We start from the raw sequence: 27,597 nt of genomic DNA, 5'->3' as shown, positions 1-27,597 counted from the left end.
TGATTACTCGTGACAATTCTGCCATTATATAAGCTATTAAAAAACGTAGGAAAGCAAATAATACAGAGCAGTTCAAAAACACAGTGTTTTGCAAACAGTTTTATTGACACATTGTAGAGCGTATAGGTCTATGTAAGACAAATAAGTATATTTATAGATACTGCCATTTCTTACATTTCCAACTGATAATTATTTTTTTACTTCATTGCTCGCGGCGATAGGAGGAAAAACAGGCTATTCTCGTTGACAGAAACATGTCAAAGTGTCTCTAGCGCCCCCTCTCTTCATCAGGCAGCTATAGGAACTGCAGTTGTCGTCGAGCGCTCAGTAAGAGCGATTGCAGCTGGAGAGACAGTAACAGCGACGCGCGCACAGGTAAGAAAACCACGTCAAAGCTGCCGCTAGCGAGGTGTCAGTGCGATTTTAACATGTCTGTCTGTTAGTTTTCCTGCACAGTATTCGAAGTAAATCTTGAGCGAACATAAAGCACGCGTGTCCTCGTCGCAATTTAAAAGCGGCGTTGGTCATGTCATGTGGATCAAGTCGGGCCTGCGCTACTTATGTATTAATAAACAAATGCTATGAATATAGAATATGCTCGAATATTGACTCGCCTATTTCGAAAAAAAAAAAAATTGTCCCCCATGTTTAAGAAGAAACCCTTTTTGACTGACACAAGTGGTATTTATGGGACTTTTCACTATACATACATATATTGACGTGCCTGAACACATTATCAAGAATAGACCCTTGTGATGTTTTGATGTCGCGCGAAAAGCGTTCTGTTGGTTAGCTTTATATTTATCAGTTCAACGCAAATTGTGAGAGATGTTGTTGTTCAGTGTTCCATTTGAATTCTATTAGACGCCTAATTCTATTTACGCCTTGAAAGGAGAAATAATGGGGGGCAAATAAATTCTAATAATAAGGATAATGTATTCCGGTGCTAAACTATAAGTTCAAGCTCATTGTGAATCGTTGTTGGTTCAAGGATGCTTTGTTGGAATGTACCTCCTCCCCTTCATCTCTGAAGAACAGAGATGCGGCCATGATTCCGGCTCTTCATGTCGTCTCAATGTGCGGCTTTTCAGCCATAAGAATGTGTCTGTGTATATTGGCATTGCTGGGGTCGAAGACTGTCGAGATTAGACGATGTTATTTATTTTATTATTATTATTATTTATTTATTTTTATTCTATAACAATTACGATGTGTGTGTCGCTTCGTAGCTGGCTGTATTCTGATTCTGTGTTGTGTAATGAAGGCATCCGACGCCCTGTAGTCTAATCCAGGGAATCCATACATGTACGGTTAGCCCTATTCCTTACCTACAAAGCGCACTTCGCAGTGCAGACATCATATGGTATCATCGCTAGCATTAGCCTATGTTAGTGCACGATGCAGTCATTATTACTGTCATGTTGCATCCCTATGGACTGTAATCCGATTTGAAAGGGGGGTGGATTGAGTTTTTTTAGGTACCTACAAACGCCTCTACTGTTTTGTCATTTGGTTGTCTCGCCTTTTTAATGACAGTTGTAAATTAACTGTAATTTCTCAGTGGCTGATTGCTGCTTGATGGTTTCAAATAAATGATCTTTTACGGAGTTGACTGGATCTTAGTGGCGATTTGAATAATTCTGAAATTCCTCTGCTTAATTCAGAATCAGACACGCCCCTCTGTAGGTTCAGAGATCCTGAAGAGCCCTGGATAGGGTGTGTCTCAAGTGTGATATTGCTTTGGAATTGGAAACTGAGTTGCAATTATGTCCACAGACTTTTGGTGTAAATGCATGTGTTTTCCACGCCTTTAGATGAATCTGAAGTCCATTGAAGGCCTGTGATTACAGAAGCATATGTGTCCAAATTCACATTAAAGCTGCCTGGCCTGTCAAAGCTGTGGTAATTTAATTCACATGGCAGTAAGTTAATTAAACCAACCAACCAAGTAGAGTACACCATTCTGATTGGCAATTTCAGCACATTTATCTACTGGAGAACAGAAGCCATTACTACAAAAAGTGTAGAATAATAAAAAAACAACAACTGCAAGGCATATTAAAGAGCACATTTACAGTATATTCTTTCATCTGGAGAAAGAACAGGGAAGAGTTAGGTTATTTTTGTCCTTGTCACATCATCAGTCCGAGTCTAAAATTTTAACTTTATTTATACCACGGGTCTGTTGAATACTTGATTCTGATTGGTTGACGGATGTTCTAAGGTGTGCAGTTATTTTCAAGTAAATGCACGGCTATGAAGTAGTTCCAGGTCTTGACTGCATAATGGTTCCATATCACTTTGCCAAATTAGTTCAGTTACTTCAAAGAGCCCTACAGGCTACCACAACTAAATAACCAATTAAAACAAATACATTGGTTAAGTACATCGGATAAGAATGACAAACAATGTCTATAATATCCTAAATTTATTTAAATTTTGATTGAAAAGCGTCCTTGGGCTCCCTCTGTCTCTCTCTCTTTCACTCTCGTCTCACCCACACACACACACACACACATTGAGACTTGAGTCACGACCAACAAATAGAGCCACACCCCCCGTGACTTGATCAATACAACAGTTTCTATTATCCGAAATAACTTTTAATATGTGAAACGTTTTATGTGTCAATGTATTTTGCCCTAATCAGCCTCACATATCTACAGTGGAAAGCACCGCGCTACCCCTCCCCTCTCTTTCGCTCTCACACAAACTCTCTCGGGAGCAAAGTCAGTGCACCCCTGCAACTCACTGGGATTGTAAACAGTTGTTTAACAATGCAAAAGCTGCACAAGAATGGCAACACTCGCTGCTGCTGAGACTTAAACTTACACTTTGGCAATTTAAAGCAATGTTATTCCTGACGAAAGCCACTTTAAACACAGGTAATTCCACACGCGATCTCTCTCAGTTTATCTCTTTTTCTCGCACACATGCATGCACGTACTACCTTGTTACTCCAATGCCGAAAGCAGCGCATCCTCCGTTGCTAGTTCTAAAGTGAAGTTTTCGTACTATCAACGAAGGCTTGTGCTGTATCAAAGCAAGATACACTTGATCAGTACAACATTTTCTATATTATCTGAAATATCTGTGGGAAACACCCTTGCGCTCCCCCTCCCCCCTCTTTAAACACTCCCACATACGTGGACACACATACATATACGCATTACGCACATACTTACTCGCAAACGAATAATAGAGCCGACATGTCAGTGCACACCTGCATCTCAGTAGGGTTGAAAACAGTTGTTAAGGTGTACATCGGAGAAGCTATATACAAAAATGGCAACACTCGCTGCTGCTGAAAAGTTCATAAACTTACATCTTGCCGATTCTGAAGCTTGTTACGTTACCTATGACGAGAGCTGCAACAAAAAAGGTAATCCCAGAAGCGATCTCTCTCAGTTTATGAGTTTCTCTCTTTCGATCCCTCAAAAACAAACTCAAACACACACACACACACAAACGCACTACCTCATTACTCCAGTAAGTGCTCCAGTAAAGCAATACAGGCCTCGCTATCCTCCATTACTAGTTCTAAAGTGATGTTTTCGAACTAGCAATGAAGGCTCGGACTGTATCAAAGAAAGACACTGAATCCGTGGTGGAAGAAAGTAGTTCCACCTTGATTTTCTACAGAGAAGTCTCATAACAACCAAACTGATAAACAATGCTGCAATGCTAGTGTTTTTTCTACAGGTTTACGATAATCAAAAGAAAGTTTAATACACCGTGTTTTGAACATCTGTCTCTGCAAATGTTTGCTAAACAAGTTTTATTGTCAGATAATGTAGAAACTTTGACTCATTAATGTATATTATTTAATAAAAGTGAATGTTTATAATCTCCCTGGGTACAGACATGTCACACACCTGCATTTCAGTGAAATCAGAGCTGAAGGTTTCCGCACAAGTTGTAAGTCCAACATAAAGTGGCATTCCATTGCAGTTTTCCCAGTATGAAGTTTAAAATTCCGAGTTAAATGGGAGGAAGCATGAATCATCACAGCAACAAACTCTATCAGAGTGCAGCATGACTTTCTGTCCGGGGCAGAGACAGCACTCCAATCTCAAGAGAAGCACGCACGCACGCACACACACACACAAGGTGAGCTCTTTCTTTCAAACATCTAGATGAAGCAGAGCTGAATGCAACAGAAGGCGAGGTCTTCAAAACTATTTTCAACTTATCACGGCGTTTTAAAAACGCGATCGTTATGGCTTCTCCAGTCATGCCAACCGCGGTTTGCAGATACATGGTTCAGAAACAGTGGCACACCTACTAAGCTTATTACGGTAACCTGAAGGAATAACAGACATGCGCGTTCTGAGCATTGTTTCAATGAATTGGTAAGCGAGTCTTTACAAAATGACAAAATATCATGCATTATATTTTTATTATGCCCTCTTTTGTACTTATTGTAACAGACTACATTATAACAGCCTATAATAATAAAAAGACACTGGAACAGCGACACGCAGTTCAGCACATCTGTTTTCAGTGCAAAGTCTAAACTCAGTTCCTGCATTTGCAGTTTGGAGATTCCCCCAGCAGGTGGTAATGAAGTTCATGTCCAAACTTTTAAAATATTGTGGAACATCAAATAATTTCCATGACGATCACTGTTGTAACCGTTTTATGAAACAAAAATGAGTGAGACTTGTGTTAAACATTTTAGAGGTCATGGTTTATTTTATTCTACTTCATTGCATCCAGCCCATTTACTTTATCAAATTCTTATGAATGTGCTGTCTTTGTTTATATCGCTGGTTCTTGACAGGGAATGGACTATATAATAAGATGCTGCAATAACCGGAAGAGAACCAGCCCATTTGCGCTTTGCACACGCAATTTCGCCAAGCCAATGTGCACCCAAACTTAGCTCATGCTTGCAAGAAAATACCAAAACTTAATGGCCATGCCCACTGACTTTGCGCTTAAGATTTATCACTTAGCACTGCGTTTGGTGCTAGCACTCCCAAAATAGGGACCTAAATGTAAATTTAAGGTTTAGGCTAGAGATGTTGGTTTTGTTGATTTAAAACTCAATAGAGCATTAACCTTAAAGACCTTATCTGTATGGGAGAACATGTAACTCACTTTTAGAGCAACATAGTGGGCATTTCACCTCAAAACCTGCTGCGATATGTGTAATGAACCACCAGTACTGCGTAGATTACTTAGTAATAGTACTGGGTTGATTAAATAGTAATCAGTAACATATTTTTAAAATTACACTTTTAAATTATCTAATCTGATTACTTTTGGATTATTTATGGATTACTCAATGCACATTTTGAGAAAATGTTATCACAGATTTTAAATGTATTAAGTACCAATTATCACTCCTTTCATTGATCATAAGTAGGCTTAAACATGAAATCAAACAGAAACTTTCTATTTTTCAGTTGCTGAGTAAAACAAAAGTGCTTAAAGAGTCATAAAAAATAACAAAAAATAACTAAATCATTTTCAGAGCAAATATTTTCACCCCTAATAATCAATAAATTACACTAGTTTTTGTCATGAGTGGTAATGTAATCAAGAATTTAATCATGTAATCCATAAGAAGTAACTGTAATCTAATTACACACGGTATAAAATGTAATGTAATCCAAATACAAGTACTCGGTTTTTGTAACCTGATTACATTATCCAGATTACATACATTACTACACATCACTGTGAACCACGTAATTTCATTTTACAAAAATGTTGTCACAGTCGTGTAATATTCATGAGATCGGACTATTGCAAAAAAGCTGAATATTCATGTTTTTCCACCAACAAGACACATTGTCTAGCAGCAGCATTATTGTTATGTGGGCTTGTTATTTTTAATGATCAAAAAGCCCCCACAAAAATGTCTGAACAAATTGTTGTGGTTTAGCCTAGTGATAAGGGCAGACTTACAAAGACCATAAAGTCTCTGACAAAATGCCATTCAGGGTCTCTTAGACCAGCATTTTTATGTGAATGCTTAATTGGCAAGGTACTACTAACAGAGAGGTTTAGCTTAATGCCACACCAGTCTCCTCAGACTATAACTGGCATTAAAGGGTGTGATTAGGATCTTTGCCATAGACCTAGTGGTTCGTGTAATTTGAGGTGAATTTGCAGCTGCAGAGACTAAGGCCATTACTTCTTTGACAGAAGCATGATGAGCAGGATTCACAAATTCCACGTCTACATGCATCCACATGGTTCTTTGCCCTGGGAACTTGAGCTTGACTCCTCTGGAATGTTGTTAGCCATGAATTAAAGCATATGTTTGTCCAAAAGTCTGAGACCACCAGTGAAAATGCCTCGATTTTGCATTTTTCTGGTTTAATATAGAATTGTTGTATTGTTAACATAACAGTTCGAGTGAAAAGTTGAAGTAATTTTTATATGTATAGTGCTTTTCACAACACGCATAGTTTCAAAGCAGCTTTACAGGAAATCATGCATTAACAAAAAAATTTAACTGTAATATCTATAACGTCTTAGAGTGATCATTGTGTAGTTTGATTAAATATAATTGTAAATTGTGTATAAAAATTACATAATTAAATAATAATTGTATTTAGAATCCCTGTGAACAACCTGAAGGCGACTTTGGCAATGAACACAAAACTCCATAAGATGTTGTTTAATGGCGAAAAATAACCTTGGGAGAAACCAGGCTCACTGTGGGGGCCAGTTCCCCTCTGACTAACATCATGAATATAATGCCAATATTAGTTATTTGTGTGCAGTGCAAGTCATGGTTTAAAATTTGTAAATTAAGTAAGCATTAAGGTACAGTGTTTAAAAAAAAAAAAAGTTCACATAAATGCATTGTCCTTTGTTAGTTGGCTGATGAAGGCATTTGTTGGCAATTAAATGATAGCATATGTATTACATTTCAAGAGTGTAGTCCATCAATAGACAAAGGTGATGCAGACAGAGATCAATGAGGTGCATCGCAGTTCATCTGGCAGGTCATTTCGGTGATTTTCGGTGGGGTCCAAGGTTCAGGCAATGGCATATGAAGTATTCGATGTCTTGCAGTTGGAGTCGGCATCAGTTCATCCTCTGAAGTCAAAAGACTGAAGTAATGTCTGGCTAGCACCGGCTATAGTTTGTCGTCATTACTCAGCGACATTTAGCAGTGGAGTCCAACACCAAGCAGGAACGGAGCTGGATCTGGCCGGCTCTGGTAATCTCAGGATATGAGATATGGAAACAAATAGAATAATATTAGCGTAGATGTCATTCAATTTTATGCAGATTTATATATCATGATAGATGTTTCTGGTTCTGGCAGACCGAACTAAAGCAGCCTAATTGTGAGTTGATGGATAAATTAGGGGTATACCTGGCCAAATAGATGAGTCTTTAGTCTAGACTTCATCTGAGTGAGTGTGTCTGCATCCCGAACAGTGTTAGGGAGACTATTCCATAGTTTAGGAGCCAAATATGAAAAGGATCTACCACCTTTTGTGGATTTTGATATTCTTGGAATTATTAACAAGCCAGAATTTTGTGATCGTAATGAACGTGACGGAATATAGCGTGTCAGAAGGTCACTTAAGTACTGTGGAGCTAAACTTTGTATGTAGTTTACAGAATTTTAAAATGAATATGAAGTTGAACAGGTAGCCAATGTAACGACGATAAAATTGGGCTAATATCATATTTCTTGGTTCTAGTCAGCACTCTGGCAGCTGCATTTTGAACCAATTGAAGTTTATTTATTGAACTTGCTGGACATCCTCCCAGTAATGCATTACAATAATCTAGTCTTTAGGTCATGAACGCATTAATTAGTTTTTCTGCATCAGCAACAGAGAGCATGTGTCGTAACTTAGCAATATTTCTGAGGTGGAAGAATGCTGTTCTACAAACATTGGAAATTTGATATTCAAAGGACAGATTGGTATCAAATATAACACCTGTGTTCTTCGCTGTAGAAGACGACGTTACAGTACAAATTATATTTTAGCTGCTTATTTTTAGAGGTTTTGGTCCAATAATTAGTACCTCTGTATTGTCAGAATTGAGTAGAAAGAAATTTATGGCCATCCAATCTTTGATTTCATTGATACACTTTGCTAATTTGGAGAATTGTAAATTTTCGTTGGGTTTAGAAGAAATATAAAGTTGGGTTCGTCGGCATAACAGTGGAAACTTATTCCATGATTCCTGATAATATCTCCCAGGGGAAGCATGTATAAGTAGAAAAGCAGAGGCCCTAAAACTGATCCCCGTGGCACTCCATACTTTTGTTTGAAATTCCTCATTTACACATACAAAGTGGTAGCGGTCTGATAAATAGGACCTAAACCATGCTAATGCAAGTCCATTAATGCCAACATAATTCTCCAGTCTAAAAGCACTAGAAGAGAAATGCAGCCTAGATCAGATGATAACAGTAAGTCATTTGTAACTCTGATAAGTCCAGTTTCTGTACTGTGATGGAGCCTAAATCCTGACTTAAATTGTTCATATATACCATTTCTCTGTAGAAATTAACATAGTTGGGAGGACACTACCTTTTCTAGTATTTTCGACATAAATGGTAGATTTAAAATCAGTCTATAATTAGCCAATTCTTCAGGATCAAGCTGTGGCTTCTTAATAAGTGGTTTGATAATTACCATTAAGTTTCTTGGGACATGTCCCAAGGATAGCAAGGAGTTAATACTATTAAGAAGAGGTTCTGAGATTACTGGGAATACCTCTTTTAAGAGCTTAGTTGGAATTGGATCTTAAATACATGTTGTGGCTTTTGATTTTTTGATAAGTTTTGTTAGCTCTTCATGACCTATGACATCGAAGGATTGAAGTTGCTTGTGAGGAAAATTATGAGACACTGTTTTCTGAGGTACTGTGACAGTTGATTGCATAATTCCAATTTTATTTCTGATTATTTAAATTTCATCAGTAAAGAAATTTATGAAGTCATTACTATTGTGCTGCGACGGAATATCTGGTTCAGTCTATGATTTATTCCGAACCAGTTTAGCCACAGTACTGAATAAACACCTAGGATTGTTGTGGTTATTTTCTATGAGTTTGCTAAAATATGCTGACCTGGTCTGTAGCTACAAACACTATCCTTCTGTGTACCTCTAATTTTGTATTCTTCCACTTGCGCTCCATTTTCCGAGCTGCTCTCTTGAGAGCATGAGTGTGATCAGTGTACCATGGTGCGTGGCTTTTTTCTTTAATATTCTTTTATCGAAGGGGAGCGACACTATCAAGAGTGCTAGAGAAGACTATTTATATTTTCTGTATCAAGTTCTTCTAGACTTCTTGGCTTACTGAGTATGTGAGACAATTCTGTAAGATTGTTATTGAATTGTTGTTATAGTTTAGTGGTCAGAAGAACTATAGCGTGGTGTAGATTGAGTGACATTAGCTGATCGCAGCATACAAGAGACGAGGTAATGATCTGAGATGTCATCGCTCTGCAGTAGAATTTCTGTAGTATCAACATCAAATCCATATGACAGAATTAAATCTAGCGTATGATTATGGTAATGAGTTGGTCCTGTCACATTTTGTCTGACTCCAAGAGAGTTGAGAATATCGATAAATGCTAATCCCAATGTGTCATTTTCATTATCTATGTGAATGTTGAAGTCACCAATATTAATATGAATTTCAGCAGCATGCACTCGAGCTGGCGTGAACGCCACAAGTTTGTGCAAAACCTGATGATCCATGTTATCCAGCACAATTCGGGAATGTTCCAAAGGTGTGCTCCAATGGAAGCTAGAAATTCTGACCTTTTGTACAGAGGAGTTCATTTGCTTAGCTTCATAATTTTTCTTAGATTTTATAAGAGTCCTCGAAATAATGCAAATTCTGAATTATTTCTTCATTTTATGTCATAACTTTCCTTTGTTTTAAATTATGCAAAATCATACTTTTTTATTTCCAGATTTAAATGAAAAAAAAAGAAAATAAACAAATGGTGAACAAATGAGAGGCCAAACTGTTTATAGGGCTACAATGAAAGATAAATACAAGATAAAAAAGATAATAAAAAAATATGATAACATAATGATTGATGTGGGGAAAAAGGTTATTTTTTACTTCTGAAAGATTTTTTCTGTTTTTGCAGTAGAACACATATTTTACATATGATAATTGTTTTTTTTATTTTTTGTGTGATTTTATTCATTTTAGTAGGTATTGGTGTATATTACACACAGAAGAAATAATTATAAAGTTTATACAATGCAATACATTTATGTAATTAATTCTAAATAAATATATATTGTTTCATATCTGCATTCTCATGCCTATGACCGATAAGCCCATGCTTTTAATTTGGTCAGTATAAATATTGGTGGCCAATACATGGCTAATTTTAATTGAATTTAAAAAAAAAAATTATTTTATTTTTTTATTTAATTTATTCTGTACATTAGGAGTCTGTGATGCAATAGGACCAATAATAAAAGACAAGTAACATTCAAAATTTTAATTTGTTTTTCCGACTTCATTCTACACTCTGTTCATAAGGGAGTGACTCATCGTGAGAGTCATTTCACATGTCAGTGAGATAAGAGAAGTTGCTTATGTCATCATAATAGCACTCCGATGGCACCTCGTGGCAACATCGAATCCAGTATTGGGCTCTAAATAGGATAGGATCATAGGCAGTGTTAATGTGGCTAGTTTGATACACCGATCAGCCACAACATTAAAACCACCTGCCTAATATTGTGTAGGTCCCCCTCGTGCCGCCAAAACAGCACCATTCATATACAGAATAGCATTCTGAGTACAATTGTCATCAATTGTACAGAGCGGTTATCTGAGTTACCGTAGACTTTGTCAGTTTGAACCAGTCTGGCCATTCTCTGTTGACCTCTCTCATCAACATGGCATTTACATCCACAAAACTGCTGCTCACTGGATGTTTTTTGTTTTTGGCACCATTCAGAGTAAATTCTAGAGACTGTTGTGAGTGAAAATCCCAGGAGATCAGCGGTTACAGAAATACTCAAACCAGCCCATCTGGCACCAACAATCATCCATGTGATTATCTAATCAGCCAATCGTGTGGCAGCATTGCAGTGTATAAAATCATTCAGTTAATGTTCACATCAACCATCAGAATGGGGGAAAATGTGATCTCAGTGATTTGGACCATGGCATGATTGTTGGTGCCAGATGGGCTGGTTTGAATATTTCTGTAACCGCTGATCTCCTGGGATTTTCACTATCTTTAGAATGTACTCAGAATGGCATCAAAAACAAAAAACATCCAGTGAGCGGCAGTTCTGTGGACGGAAATGCCTTGTTGATGAGAGAGGTCAACAGAGAATGGCCAGACTGGTTCGAACTGACAAAGTCTACGGTAACTCAGATAACCACTCTGTACAATTGAGGTGAGAAGAATAGCATCTGAAAATGCTATTCTGAGATGCAGGTTGGCACTGTTTTGGCAGCATGAGGGGGACCTACACAATATTAGGTAGGTGGTTTTAATATTGTGGCTGATCGGTGTATATATACACAAACACACACACACACACACACACACACACACACACACACATATATATATATATATATAATTTTTTATGTAATACATGGATTTGTACATTAAAAAGCTCAAATGTGACCACTATGACGAAAAACTAATGATAAAATATAATTAGTAAAATTATTATTTTCATAATGTACCTAGTTAGAAGGTTCCCTGTATAATTAACAGCATTAGCTGAGAGATCATTTCTTTTATATGTAAGCAAAATGGACATTATAACTGAAATATACCCTTATGAATTATTACCCTTATGATATCGAATTGGAATCAAATTCAATCGAGAGCTTGCGATTCGGAATCGAACCGAATCTGGAAATCTGTTTCAATAATCAGCTCTTGTCTATGGGGACTGTATCTGGATTAGAACGTAACTGGCCCTGCCCGAAATAAGGTGGAGAATGAGAGCATAAAGAAAGAAAAAACAAGAGAGAGCTACATAGCAATGCTGAGCAAATTTAGGTCAGTGATAAAAGGGTAGTCAACCGCGTTGAGAGCGTCACAGATATTTCTATTCTAGAAATGTATTCTAACACACACAAACAAAGACACACAATCCCAATGCGTGCCCATGGAGAGACTTGTTATTCATTTTGATACAGAATAAACAAGCAAATAACACTTAAGGAGGTACACACTGACTTTTCCCCAGTGCCATCCAAGGATTTATCACTAATTCCAACTAAGCAGTTCTTGTAAAATCTACAGATTACAGATTTGTCTATGGTTACATAACAAATACATTTTATATAGACAAAAACAATATTTAGAAACCTGTTGAGTCATACAGAGATGTATATTTTTTATTGTGGTCTTATATGCAAGAATTAAAAGGATAAGCATAGTTTTAACATTAAAGGAATTGATTACCCAAAAATGAAAATTCTGTCATCCTTTACTCACCCTCATGTCATTTCAAACCTACTTTTTATGATTTAGCCTGCTATTGCACCTTTTTTGAAGCTTGAAAGTGAATCACTGTCCTCTGCCATTGTATTGACAAGATGCATGGGATGTTTGTTTTTTCTTTTTGTGTTCTGAATAAGAAAGTCGTAAAGGTTTGGAACGACATGAGGGGGAAGAAATGATGACAAAATTTTCATTTTGAGTGAATTATTCCTTTAAATTTCAAAATGTTTAGTAGCTTTATTTTTCACAAACAGAATTTTAAGCTCGGCTACAAGGACGATAAATTCTGGCAAGAACTGCCTAAAAATTCCAGATGTTTGTTGACATCCTGTCTATGTAACAGTGGGAGCTTTGTTGTGTAGCATGTCTCCGTGCTAGATTGAGAAGAATCAGTTGCTCATGTGCCTGTTTTAAATATATTAGTTCCACAGAATTTAATGAAAGCGGGAGTGTGTATGTACAAGCATGGTTTTAACAGCTTTAAGCTAGTAGTAGTACTAGCATATAATCCAGTTTAAACCTGGCCTTATGAGACAATATAAGATTTAATTCAGATAATGTCTCAAGTTTGTGTGCAATTAATGTATGTCTTACTGATTCGTGTTTTGGAAAGCAAAAGGAGGAAGCAAAGCATTTTTCTTTTTTAATGTGACGTTAGTAGAGATAATATTAACACATTAAAGACTAGTTAACCTTGCAGATACCTCTCTCTCTATTTCACTATTGAATGATATTGATTTTATGTGAGGTGGGTCTTTGTTTTGAAATAGCACATTGCAGTAAATAACGTATACTGTACATGAATATGATGAATTAAAATAATTTCAGCCTTCATTTTTAACTTTGATTTAATATATTTTTTTTTATTATTGGACTGCCTAAAGTTAGTAATAAATTGGACTCAAATAAAAAAACAATGATAAGTGGGTGGCACTTAGGGTTATTCCATGTCAAATCAGCAAAATTTCAGAAATTTCACCAGCTCAAATGTTACATTTTGTAATTTTTTTTTTTCTTTTTTTTTAAAGAAAGATACAAATAAATGATTATGAAATCCAAAATATTAAATGTCATGGATCAATATTTACTGAGTAATCCAATTTTGCAGAGGGGGGTCAAAAAGACAATTTTCGCTTACGATTATGGAGCAAAGCTATACTGTTTGTCAAAACGTAACCTTAGAAACTTGGTAGCGTCATTATTTTATTTTTACACATAGCTAAATTACTACTAAAATCACTTGACTTCAACACTCCTTGTTGCATTAAATGCCGAGTCGGGAAAAAACACTTTTTTGTTTTGTTTTTCCAAAGTAGAAGTGCCTATATTGCCAGAAGTATTAAAGATATCTTAATGTCCTTTTAGATTCTGGTTCAGAAAAATTTTCCCTTTTTGTATCTTAGTTTTTAAGGCCATATACAGTGCATTCATAAATTATTCAGACCTTTTAATTTTTTGGAGCAGGTGGACTCCAATCAAAGTGTAGAAACATCTAAAAGATGATCAGGAAAAATGGGATGCACCTGCGCAAAATTTCAAGTGTCATAGCAAAGGGTCTGAATACTTATGTCAATGTTATATTTCAGTTTTTTTTTTTTTTAATAAATTTTCATTATCAAAAATCTGGTTTTTGCTTTGTCATTATGAGGTACAGAGTGTAGATTGATGTGAAAAAATAATAATAATTTAAAGCATTTTAGCATAAGGATGCAACATTTCAAAATGTGAAAAAATGAAGGGGTCTGAATGCTTTATGAATGCACTGTATATGGTTTAATCCCAGAAATGGGCTCCCAATGGGGCTCCATCTGAAAATGTTGACATTTGACCCTTTATCAATTATCGAAAACCAAATGTGGTTGGCATGGTATGAAGCTAGTTCCCTATCTGTAACTCACTCGACGTTGTGTCGATGTAGTGACATTAGGGGTCACTCTTGGGAGCCCGAGACACCTCTGTTCTTTGATAAAAGGCCAATGAAAATTGGCGAGTGGTATTTGCATGCCACTCCCCTGGACGAACAGGTATAAAAGGAGCTGGTGTGCAACCACTCATTCAGATTTTCTCTTCGGAGCCAAACGTATGATGTTTACTGAGCTGACTGTTCTGGCACAGAATTTTCATTTTTGGGTCACAGGAATCCACAGGACTCTCATGGTTCACTTACTGACACATCTGAAGGCTTTAAATGTGTACAGTGTGCAGTTGTCTTTACACAGTATCCCAGGTGCTGTGTTCTTTGTTGATCTTGTGCTTTCTCTAGTCACACCCACCCTTGCAATACCATGTATATGTGGGTCTGCAGAAGGTCCAGGATCTGTGCCAACTTCTGTGCCAACTTCATCATTCTCGTTGCTTGCGTACACACACATGCACACACTAGAGAGCCAACTGTGCAGGTTTTTATATGCCTTAACCCCCACGATAAGGCACCATCAAACAAAAGACAACAGATGTCAATGCCTGGTTAGACGGTGCTCTTCAAATTCCCTTGGAGGTGTGTTGTGTTGTGATATACATACATTTTTCAGTGGTGGAAGTCTGGACAGGTTTAAAAGCTCATGAGATATATAGTGGGTATTCAAATGTTTGAGACCACATTTAAAATCTGGGATTCAAAAAGTATTTTAAACCAGCAAATAAGCAGTACATTTTGATGTAAAATGAGTAAGAATTCTTTATGATTCATCCCTTTTTTAGGTCACTTATCAAATAAACAAATTTGTGAAATTGACCATGGAAATTGTTTTGTACAAAAGGTCAGATTTTCTTGTTTTTTATTCAAAGTGAAACACACAGGATGCTCTTTGGAACATTGTCAAATCATCCTGTATATCAGGTTTTCAACAAACTTTTCGAGTCCATGTCCAGCTCGAATGCATGCTGTCATTAAAGCAATACGGAGGCATACAAAATACTGAGTAATTCTGTAATTCATTTAAAATTTTCACTTAAATCATTATGCTTATCATTTGTAGGCTAATTAAAAAAAATGCATTAAATCAGAGAAATGATACATAGAAGCATTCTCAGAAGTGGTCATAGATTTTGTACCCTACTATATATATTCCTTGTGGTTATAGAAATGATTTGTACCTGTTGAAGATTTAAGATATATATTACATAAATGTTAAAGGAATACTCTGGGTTCAGTACAGGTTGAGCTTAATCAACAGCATCTATGGCATAGAACTGATTACCACAAAAACTTATTTTGACTCATCTGTCCTTCTGGTTCCAGTGAAAGACTTACAATAGAAGTGAATGGGGCTAATTTTGGGAGGGATTAAGGCAGAAATGTGAAGCTTATAATTTAATAAAAGCACTTACATTAATTCTTCTTTTAAAACTTGTGTATTATTTGAGCTGTAAAGTTGTCATTTTCACAGTTGTTTTAGGGTTTTTTGACATTACATGGTCATGGCAACAAAGCTGTAAAATTGGTCATAAAACTTTACACAGAAAAGATTAGTGAGCGATTTTATCACACAAAAATTTTGAAACAGCGAGTATTTTAATGGTTACAGATTGGCCCCCATTCACTTCCATTGTAAGTGCCTCACTGTAACTTAGATTTTTGCTTTTTTATTTCAAGAAAAGGAGAGATGGGTCAAAATAAAGTTTTGTGGTAATCAACATTATGCCACAAATGCTGTCGATTGAGCTTAAGTTGTACTGAACCTAGAATATTCTTTTTAACAAATACTGAAAAGTAATCACATTACTGGTGCACTGAAAGCTGGAAAAGGTGAGAGCAGATCTCCTGATTTCTTGTGCAAATACTGCATGTTCCAGACAGCTTGTGTGCTCCAGATGCACATAAAATAGGTGAGATTTTTCCCACTGCCCAATGCAATGACCTGGAGAATCCAGACGGGATTGTTGCTTGACTGTGGATCCTAGTAGATTAAGCAGTGCAAGGAAGCTCAAAGGGATATCAAAGAGAAGAGCAGTTTGTTGATATAACAGGGAAAGTATTCAATAAATGCTAAAAGGATACTTAAACAGCTGTGTTTAGTCATACAGTCACACTGCTTGTGCTTGCCATGATATTGAAGATGCTGTTAATGCAGTCTTAGGTTATTCTCTTCCCTCTCTATAGTCTTACATGGACCAAAGGGCAGCCTTCCAGAACTGGGGAGAGTGGAGCACAAACTAAAGCCTGAAACATACTTTACACATACACAGTAGGGATGTCAATTGTCAGGCATTTTCATAATCGATTGTCGTGGAAATTAACGATCAATTAATCATTAATGTTAATACCACAAAACGCACATGGAGGACTGCAAATAGTATGTGCATTTAGCCTACAGTTTAAATATAATTTAAATTAATACATTAAGAAATTCAAGTAATAAATTTGCCCAGTTGCTAGGGAGCATAGAGTCGCATGGGGTAACCTCCTTGTGGTCGCGATTAGTGGTTATCGCTCTCAATGGGGCGTGTTGTAAGTTGTGCGTGGATCGTGGAGAGTAGCATGAGTCTCCACATGCTGTGAGTCTCCGCTGTGTCATGCACAACGAGCCACGTGATAAGATGCACGGATTGACTCTCTCAGAAGCGGAGGCAACTGAGACTTGTCCTCCACCACCCGGATTGAGGTGAGTAACCGCACCACCACGAGGACCTACTAAGTAGTGGGAACTGGCCATTCCAAATTGGGAGAAAAGGGGATAACATTTTTTTTTTTTTTTTAAATGCAAGTATTGGCATTTTGCTCTTAAAATATTCTTAGTTCAGTGTATTTTAATATTTAGGCTGTTTAGTACGAATTTGTGAATTGTTTAATTACTGTTAATGAATTACTGTTATACTGTTATACTGTTAACTTGTATAGAAGATACATATTTGAGTGAATTAAAAGTTCACGTTGTGGATCGTGGGTTATTTCGGACCTTTGGACAATTTTTTTTATTTTTTTTAATGTTTTTAAATTAAGTCAAATTATAACACGCTGCGTAAGCAATACAAAGCATACCGTTTCTCATGTGCTTGTGCATTGCCAACACTTTGTCTGGTTGAACATGCTTAACGTGCATTCTTGTGTGACTGTGGCAGTAACAAACCTCATTTGAGGCGATTGAGTTAACTTTAAAAGTCTGTACCATTAAAGTTGATGTGTTATTCAGGTATGTTGCTATGAATATATTAACTTTATATAACTTTCTCTGCAATATTCTCTTCAAACTGTTGCTTCATCATGACAATAGATGATTTGAAAGAGAAAACTCACTGTAGAAGTGGACAGTTAACACTAATTTCCGCTATAGCGCCCCCGGCCGCAACATTGAGAATATAATCATACTTGCATTGTGTAATGAATCACTGTCAGACACATTTTGGAACGCAGCAACACATGAAATCGAGTTTGCGAAGCGTCTGTGTTCACGTACTTGTGTTGATTATGTGTCGGCCTTAATGCAGAGCTAGTTGGTTAGCATCTTGCATAGTCTTGTTATGCTTAGCTAGTCAGCAGAAGTGACTAGCCAGGTTTAAATGGGCTTATGGGCTTTTCCAACTTTAAATTGTTAACCCAGTGTCATGCTAATCATAGGTTATCTTGTTCTGTTTCACACTGCTCATACCTCACCCAGGGTTAGTAATTAGGCTAGTCCTGGGTATTCTTTAAAATGGCGAAAGTACGTGACTACAGTGCACATTTGGATATACTGTATTTTTGGCTATAACACTCTTGATCATCATATAGTTATTAAGTTACTGACATAGCAAATCATTACTGCCATGATCAATAGAAATGTAAACAAAAATCTCTTTTAAAGTGTCATGAAACCCCCTGATTTAGTCAGTTCTCCACAGAGTTTTAAAAATGCAAAAGAAAGTGGGCGTGGCAAGCAATGTAGTGAGGGGAGTTTGTTGCACACCGGCATTTCAAATGTGTCAGTTACTGATGAAAAAGCATATCACGCTGTCAGCTTTGCAGCGGAATGCATGCAAATCTCTCATACTTTTAGATCATGAAATTTCATTATTAAGACAATGCCTCTGACTGGCTGAGAAAGTCCCCATCTCATGAATAATACTAAGAGAAATAAATAACGTGTATGTGTTCAAATCTAGTGTAAATCTAAAACACATATGTCACATCCAGGGTTTAAAATTAACTTTTTGGCTTACCAGCCACTGTGGCTAGTAGTTTCCTAGGTCACTAGCCACTCAACATTTTCACTAGCCGTAATCACCCGCCTCGCAAAAAGTGATAAAGGTAACTGCAAGCATTTATATGGACATTATTTGAACAAGAATGATATAAGTTTAGCATGGCACAGGCCTAAGTCACCTTTAGAATATCTGTCATGGACAGTTAGAACGGGGGAAAATCTGTCAATAATTTGTCCATAATTCATGGAAGTTTTAATCCCTTCATTCTAAATGTACTTGCGTATGTGAAAGTTTACCATTGTTCTACCCCTGTTTAACAGTGCCATTTGTAATGATAAGACCATTAACACAGGTAAGACCATGGATGGCTCCTCATTTCTGTGGTTAGGGTTAAGGTTATGTTTAGGGGTATGGGTAGGTGTTGGATTTCTGTGAGACTCCAAATAAACACAATAAACACAGTGTATGAGTTCTACATGGGTCTCTCGCATAAATTTTCAAGCAAGACTGGACAGACCATAATGGTAAATTAACCATTTTCCCCTTCAAATTTAATTAATGCTTATTATCATTGTATTACATCAGTCACAACACAGAAATCTGTGAAGATTTAGAAATCATGTTTTGTTGTTTTAATGACCGTTTTAATGGTTGTTTACCATCTACTATCAGGGGGCGGTAATAATGTGACGTAAATTGCAGCTGGCAAAAAGCACAGAGTTTTGTAAATAAAATGTAATCTATAATGATCCTAATTAAATAGATTGCATAGAAAGGAGGCTTATTTGTGCTGAAAAAATAAAATTAAAAAAATAAAATTTAAACACTCATGGGGTTAAACTGGATTGCGGGTGGTTAGTGAACAAGACACAGGTTTTTGCGCTGAAATACTGTGCACAAAAGTGGTGCAACTGTTTAGTGAATTAACCCCACAGTGTTTACACCCGGAAATGAACCTACAAATTGCTTACTTACAGTTGTTTCTGCATACTACGCACGAATAGCAGAACGTTGTTTAACATTGAAAAAATTCACTTCACCTTTAAACCTACCCTTTACACTGGGAAAAACTCCAGATGTACTAGGCATAGGGCATTACTCAGAGTGAAGAATAAAGCATCAAAAAATACCAAACGCACATACGTTCCAATGAGCTGTCGAGATGCCTGTAGGGCTGAGCGTTTCATGATGAGTGTGTTTATGCAGGCTACTTGTTTGTTGAATAGTCAGGATAGCTATAATGTAATACAACATGCATAATCCTCTGGGTAGCTAATTGAATACCACTATACCATCAGATTGACTTTCATGATTACTGATTACATTACTGATTACAAAATATTCATGTACTCATGAGTGCACAGAAGTTTAATATTATTTTGATCTTCATGACCTTTAATGGCTTAACACTCTTATGCTATGGAGTGGCTGTGTGTCCCATCTAGCAGCGACAGTTGCTGTCAAGGGCAATAAAGGAGTGTTTTCTATAGTAATGTGATAATAATGCTAATTATAAACACAATTATTGTATCATAATTTGGGGTGTGAGTCTTTTATGCCTCATATAAAGACATATCAAAGCAGGATTGCAAGTGTTGCAATGTGAAATTACTGCAGAAAGGCTTGCAGGAGGTGTAGCTTATTGGCATGGGAACACATTGGCTTGCACTATTTTAGGCAGTAACCCTAAGCTAGGCCAGCATGTTTGGCAGTATAAATATCCAGGTTTGCACCGGCACTCTGGCTCTGTTTACATTGAGCTTACATTGAACTGCGCTGTGTGAAGCAGACGGAAGAGTCTAATCTTGGCGAACAGTTATTGAGTCAACCTTTGAAAGTTAGTGGACATCACTGTTTTTGGGAAAATAATCATCGAAATGAGATGGTTGGTCTGACAGTCACAGTTGTTTTGGAAGTGTCTGATAATGGATTGTGGATTTTTCAATGAGTTCAAGAGTTCAATGACGTATTTCTGCTTTAATTAACAAGATAAATTTAGGAACGTTTCTCTCTTAATGTACATTTATTAATGTATTTTTATTTCACTGTACCATGTGCCATAATCCATCTCTCTATATTTTTCCCTCTTTTTGAAAGTCATGGAATTGTAATAGTGATTTTTTTCTTTTGCTGTTTGAGCAAAACAGAATGCTGAAAAAAGATTTGCTTTGATTTTCTATTTACCTCCATATGCCAATGATGCCATTAGCCCCACTGTAGTTTACTATCCTGCTATAGTAACTTTTTGTTCCCTTTGAAAAGGGTCCATTTTAGGAATTCAATCTTTTTTATTACATTTTCTTTTGTTTTGTTCAATAAATTATATTTCTTTTCTGTCAGCACTGAAAAGCCATTTTTGACATGAGTGTTCAGAACAATCACTTATTTATTCCTTTTCTATTCCCCTTTTCCTTCTTGTTAACATCCCCCCTTCCACGACTCGTAGCCACATTCGGACTTGCTATGGACCAGCAGTATGATTTATTGAGCTCCTCGCCCAATAGCCACACAGCTCACTACAACTCTGCCGACACCATGGCAACCTCCCTTTCTGGAATGACCATCAAAGATCATCACCATGGCAACCAGTTCCATAAGGAGAATGGAGTTGCGGTGGGGCTTGTGAGACCAGGCGACTGTCCAATGAAAGGTGAGCTTACTTCTATGGGAAAACTGGGTTCATTGTGTCACCACCAGTCAAAATGAATACACATATACTGATTGGTTATAACTAATGCACAAGGTCTGTAGTGTGTGAACAGGGTGTGTGTGTTATATGTTAAACGGCATACAAATACATTTAAAGGACAAGTATAATTGTGCCTGAAGGACACACTGGTTTAGAATGTGGTGTACAAACCTATGGTGTTTTCTGCATGGCCATTAAGGACAAGGATATATAATGACAATTAGTCACAAAAAATACAAACACATTTACATCTAGAGCACTTTATTAAATACAGTACAAACTCTGTGTTATTTAGTGTGATTAATTATATAAAAAAATAACGCAATAAAAAAACATTGAATTAATCACGCCTCTATAACCATACGTAAAATCTCTAATATTTCTGTGATTTACCACGTAGATGTTTTTGCGAATCTGTGGCAGTAGGGGCAACTACAGCTGTACAGGCAATGTGCTTTGTCAAACCAACAAGAGCAGGCAGCACTTTCACCACATATGACACACTCTTCTGCTCAAAGACATCTGGAACGAGCACAACAGAATAAAGGGATCTCGAGATGTGTTTTAACTACGTTTAACTTAACACAGCGTCCTAAAAACACAATTCTTACGAGTAAAGACTCCGAACCATGAATGACATGAACGTGCACTCTAGTGTCCGTGTGACACATGAGTACATAGACCAGCAAAATAAAAATAGCACAGACGGAATAAGGCCAATGTTTTGTTCAATGATATAGAAATAAAACAAACAGTATTTAGACTTTTAAACGACTTTTCGTATTCTCTAAATGCTTACTTTACTTGACTGTCGCCACGGTATGTATATATAAGTATATAACGCTTCTGAATTATCTGAATTAAAATATTTAGTAAATATTATATTGTATTTATAATTATTTAAATTATTTTATTCTAATTTATCTTTATTTGGGGGCCTTTCTACAGTATATATGTAAGAGATAATGTACAGTCAGCCGGTTTTTAGCACACAATAAACCCAGACAGGGTGATCAGGATGCCGACACGAAGCGGAGGGGTCTTGTATCACCCTGAAGGGGTTTATTGTATGATAACAACTGACTGACTGTACATTATCCTTGGCTACTAACCAAACAAATAAATACATGGACATAAATTATTGATTTGCATTGAAATTATGTAATTTGAGAAGAAATCGCTGAACAGCTGGAATCAACCTCCGGTTTGCGTCGGAGTTCTGTTCATGTTAATTTTGTAAAAATGCCTGTCTGACTCCTCAATAATTCGCCAGTTACAAGACTACTTGCCAAATAAATAAATAAATGGACATGAAACATTGATTGTTGGTGCCAGATGGGCTGGTTTGAGTATTTCTGTCACTGCTGATCTCCAGGGATTTTCACACACAACAGTCTCTAGAATTTACTCAGAATGGTGCCAAAAAAAAAAAAAAAAAAAAAAACATCCAGTGAGTGGCAGTTCTGCAGACGAACACGCCTTGTTGATGAGAGAGGTCAACAGAGAATGGCCAGGCTGGTTCAAACTGAAAAAGTCTAAGGTAACTCAGATAACCACTCTGTTCAATTGTGCAGAGAAGAATGTGGGTTGGCGCTGTTTTGGTGGCACAAGGACCTACATAATATTAGGCAGGTGGTTTTAATGTTGTAGCTGATCGGTGTATATATAGAGTATATAGCATATATGCAATTAATTTGTAAATGTAATCATGTTTAAATCAAGCATGAATTGAAATTCAATTAACTGCCCTAATATATATGTGTGTATGACTTGTATGTTTGCCTTTTAAATAATCAGACCTCATTAATGACCTGATTAGCACAGTATTCTGCAATAGCAGCAACTCTTTGATACAGCCTTTTGTTTTAATTTCTTGACATAAACCACAAGACCATGTCTGACTGGGCCCTCAATCTAAGTTTTGCAGCTGCATGCGGCACACTGTAATCCAGGCATGTTGGTCACTCCAGTTACAAAACACTCTCTGGTACTGATTCAACCCCTTCACACACCCTGCTTTTTTCGGCTTGTGTGTGTGGTCTAATGTTTTTTGTTTATAGACCTTTTTGAAAAGCCTACAGCAATGAAATTTGTTCTCAATGTGTAACAGAAAATGTAAGGAGACTTGATAGGTGCTGAACTTTTAACCCAATCTAAAACCCTCGTATTCACTGTTCTACCAAACTTCTAAACTAACTGTGAAAAGAAAAAATGAAACTTTACCCAGCTGGCATGCTACACTCTGTGATTGCTACAGTCATTCTAGCATAGTACAATTCCAAATGTCACTTGTGTGAATCAAACTAGAATCAAATATGTCTGCCCATCTGTAATGGTATTTGACAGATTCTAAAATGAATGGTGTTGCATGATAGTCCTGGGAATATCCAACCTTTATTTGTGAGAACACAGTGTTTTTTTAAGTGTGGTTGGGCAGATGACATACAATGTTACATGACCATAAACTCAAGATTTTAGCTTAAATGAGGTAAAGTGTATATTTTTGGTGCTTTGGTCACCATTTCTTTACAGGAATAGTAGTCTCTCAATTAATATTTCATGTCAACTACCCAGTTGCCTGTTCCAAAACCATAGCCAAACAGTGTAAAGAGGAGTTGTGGTATTGACTGAAAGTAAAGGTGCCAGCTTGCCACAATGTCTTCCGTTGTGTACTTCTATTCACAAGCCCTAAACAGGACTAAAACTGTCTTTCTTATTTCCTACTTGACCCCCTGAATTCTTTAGTGCGTAGCTTATATTTCCCTAGTTTACAGCCTTCACTAGTGTACACTTTCTCCCCTTTTGCCCTCTCTGTAATGCCCCATTCAAGGATGAAACACTACTCAGAGCACATGCCACAAATAAATGGCACATACTCCAAAGGCGCACCAGAGAGTGAGTATGTTATAGATAGTAAAGCTTTGGTGTGTTAGTGGTACTAGAAGCACAGTTTGAAAATTTTTATACAGCAGTCAGTTCAGGACCTCAAATATGATTGGAACGAGCAGCGTTCCAAGAGTGCTGGTATTTGGTATAACAGCACAGGGGCGCTTCACTATTTGTATCACACTGCTTGCATGCGTTTACGAATTCCAAATAGTGGTGGGGGTTGGTTTCGCAATCGCACACTACCAAACTACTCTTACTATTTCTGCTGTATCTTTAAATAGATTAAAGAGTAGTGTTGTAGTATGCAATTCCAAATTTAGCTGGGGAATTGAACTTTTTCAGTCCGTTCACCAAAAAGATTAGTTCAGTGATTACTTTCTTGTCCATTTCTGCAGACATATTTAGAGTCTTTTATGTTATGAGTAAGCCATTGAATCAAATGTTTGGTTAAAATACACAGTCATTCTTGACCGAAACAACCCTGCAGAAAAGACCAGCATTGTTTTGTGTTGGGTGCTGGTCCCCCAGCATGGGATGCTGGTGTCCCCATCAGGCTTTTAAACAAGCTTAACAGTCTTCTTTAGAAAGACCATGCTGGTCAACCAGCTTCACCAGCTACATTGTGCTGGTGAAAAACATGGCTATGCCAGCTCTAGCCAGCTTAAACCAGCCTAGACAAGCATGGGAATTGCATGCTGGTTAAGCTGGTCTTTTTAGTAGGGAAATGGAAGTGAAAGAGAGCGATTCACTTAAAAGATTCGTTCAAAAACACCATTCACAAACAAAACATCACTAGTTTGAAACCAGAGTATGAGAGCAGTGCAGAGAGCAAGTTGTGCTAGATGCTTTGGCATCTTTTGGAACTATCTTTGATGTCGTAGAACTGACTGGCTAGTTTTTGTCTGAAACGCAAGTTATTTATTATTATTTACTTGTTTGTTGAACTGTTGTATAAAAGTAATAACACATTAGCAATCGTGCTGTTTTCTGAATATTAACACGGCTGTCTGAGATTACCTGCGACGGTGCTGCTGATATTCAGAACAACATCACACTTTCAAGTATGAAATTGCTTAAATGTAGATCTGGAAAAAAAACTATAGGGTAAAACATGCATTGATGTTTTTGTTTGTTCGCTTTTGTAGAATTTGTAGCATTGCACATTTATTTCTTTAAAAGAAAATATGGTTAATAATGGTTAATTTTCATTTCAGGATGTCACTGCTGCTCGAACCAATGTTTTCATTGGTGTTGTCCATTCTGACATTCTGCTAATTAACCAAGAAAGATATGAAATAGTAAATAGTAATAGTACCATGGTAGCATGCCATTCCGAACATGTAACAGAGCTCAGTACAGCAGAGAGTGCCCCTAGTGTTGAGTAGGTGCAGGTCAGTATGTCTCGTTTCTAATGCACTTTCTATACTGTTCTCCAAATTTTTGCGTTTATACTGTTTGAATGCAGGTTGTTCTCCAGCACTGCAGCCAGTTGCTGTTATGGGTTGCCCAAACTTGACTTGGCATGCATTTTTTTCTTTCCTTACTACAATGTTTTATTTGACAGTAAAAGTCTCTTTTACTTTGTATTCAACAAATATTACTAAATTAATTTGCAAATGGTTATTTTCTTGGCCATGTTCAAGGATCTAGTTGCATTCATTTGGGGCCTGGGTATCTCAGCGAGTATTGACACTGAGTACAACCCCTGGAGTTGCGAGTTTGAATCAAGGGTGTGCTGAGTGACTCCAGCCAGGTCTCCTAAGCAACCAAAATTAGCCCGGTTGCTAGGGAGGATAGAGTCACATGGGGTAACCTCCTCGTGGTCACGATTAGTGGTTCTCGCTGTCAGTGGGGCACGTGGCAAGTTGTGCAAGGATCGTGAAGAGTAACATGAGCCTTCACATGTTGGGAGTCTCCGCGGTGTCATGCACAACGAGCCACATGATAAGATGTGTGGACCGACGGTCTTAGAAGCGGTCTTCTTCCGCCACCCGGATTGAGGTGAGTAACCATGCCACCACGAGGACCTACTAAGTAGTGGGAACTTGGCATTCCAAATTGGGGAGAAAAGGAGATAATTTTTTTAAAAGGATCTAGTTGCAGGGAACTAATGTGTGTTGAAGTTACATGTTGTGGCAACAGTTCAGTGTAACTTACTGCTCCAACATGTTTGATTCTTGTTATTAAAGAAATAGTTCACCCAAAAATGAAAATTTACTCACCTTCATGTTGTTTTAAATGAAAATGAATTTCTTATCCTGAACACAAAAGGAGATATTTTAATGAATATCACAGCCATCTTTTCAAAACAACGGCAGTGGAATAGAGGTTGCGGTTAAAATTAAACGTTAATTTAAGTACTACTTATCCAAAATTCTTTTAACCTATGCTGCGTTCCATTTAAAGTTGGATTTCGGATATTACTACCTGACATCTCAGACTTAGAACCATAAATGGTTTCATTGCCCGATGCTCTGAAGATTTGCAGTTGTTTGATTGTCAACAAAGTTGCCTGGCAGCAAAAATGTAGAGATTACATGATTATATTTCTATTTTGATTATATATTCTATAATAGTTGCAAGCCCTATTATCAAGTGGCATTCTGTTGTACTTTTACAAGTAGGAATTTGGAAATTCCAACTTAGTTCAGTGGAATGCAGCATCTGTTTATAATACTTTATTGTGCATAACATGTTTGTAACTACAGTAATTTATCTCTCTCACAGAAGAGTTTTCAGAAGAACAGGTGGATGTTGAGCTCAGTAAGGCTGAGGGCATCTCCTCTGTTGAGGAGGAGCAATGTGGTACGCATTTCACAACCAACTCTCGCTCCACTTGTGGCTTGAATAATAAAGATGCTTTGGAATGCAGCATTTGTCTTCCCTTTCAAATAACACATTTTGCTCTCTATTTTATGATTTAGGTATTTATTTTTATTTATTTAATGGAATGCCTCTCACTAACTGCTATGTTAAATATACAGAGTTTTGCAGCCTTATGTGGTGTAAGACCATAATTTCAGTTTTGGATATGTTTTCTTTTCTCTTAAATAGTTTATATAGTAATGCTGGTCTTTTCAACAGAGGTGTGTGAGTTAAACCTCTAACTGGCTCTTATTACAGTGGAGAGTTATTGACTCGCAGCCCTTTGGAACTCAACTTAAGTCTCACTGTTGCTGAGTTATTGAGCTAAACTTTTAATTTCTGGCTTGCTTTTATGATGTTAACAGCTCGCTTTGCTTTCATGAGAAAACCTATACTTCCTTTTGTACCTTGGCGGGTAAAGCTGTTCAAATGGTTGTTTTATAGAGGGTTCCCAGGATTCAAGAGAAGAGCAGACAGAAGATCAGCCCATGGCTGTGGAAGTGGCAAGCGGTATGCACCATCTGCTCCATCGACTGCTGCCTCTCGTGATTGACAGGCTTTGCTAAAATGTCATTTTGTGCCTTCATTTATG

The 27,597-nt window shown here is 37.1% G+C and overlaps 1 protein-coding gene across 1 annotated transcript in view; it reads left to right on the top strand.

Moving 5' to 3' along the window:
• Positions 1 to 323: 323 nt before the first annotated feature.
• The window catches only part of LOC127427397 (microtubule-associated protein tau-like), a 63,941-nt gene continuing 36,667 nt past the window's right edge, over positions 324 to 27,597 (top strand). The window contains exons 1-3 of the mRNA XM_051674992.1: positions 324 to 375; positions 21,009 to 21,212; positions 27,450 to 27,515. Of these exons, the coding sequence (XP_051530952.1) occupies positions 21,026 to 21,212; positions 27,450 to 27,515 (253 nt within the window). The 5' untranslated portion in view covers positions 324 to 375; positions 21,009 to 21,025. The remainder of the gene's footprint in view (positions 376 to 21,008; positions 21,213 to 27,449; positions 27,516 to 27,597) is intronic.

This window comes from Myxocyprinus asiaticus, chromosome 36 (assembly GCF_019703515.2).
Source record: "Myxocyprinus asiaticus isolate MX2 ecotype Aquarium Trade chromosome 36, UBuf_Myxa_2, whole genome shotgun sequence".
Taxonomy (NCBI): domain Eukaryota; kingdom Metazoa; phylum Chordata; class Actinopteri; order Cypriniformes; family Catostomidae; genus Myxocyprinus; species Myxocyprinus asiaticus.
Note: the sequence above shows the minus strand (reverse complement) of the source record. Positions and strands in the feature narration are given on the sequence as shown.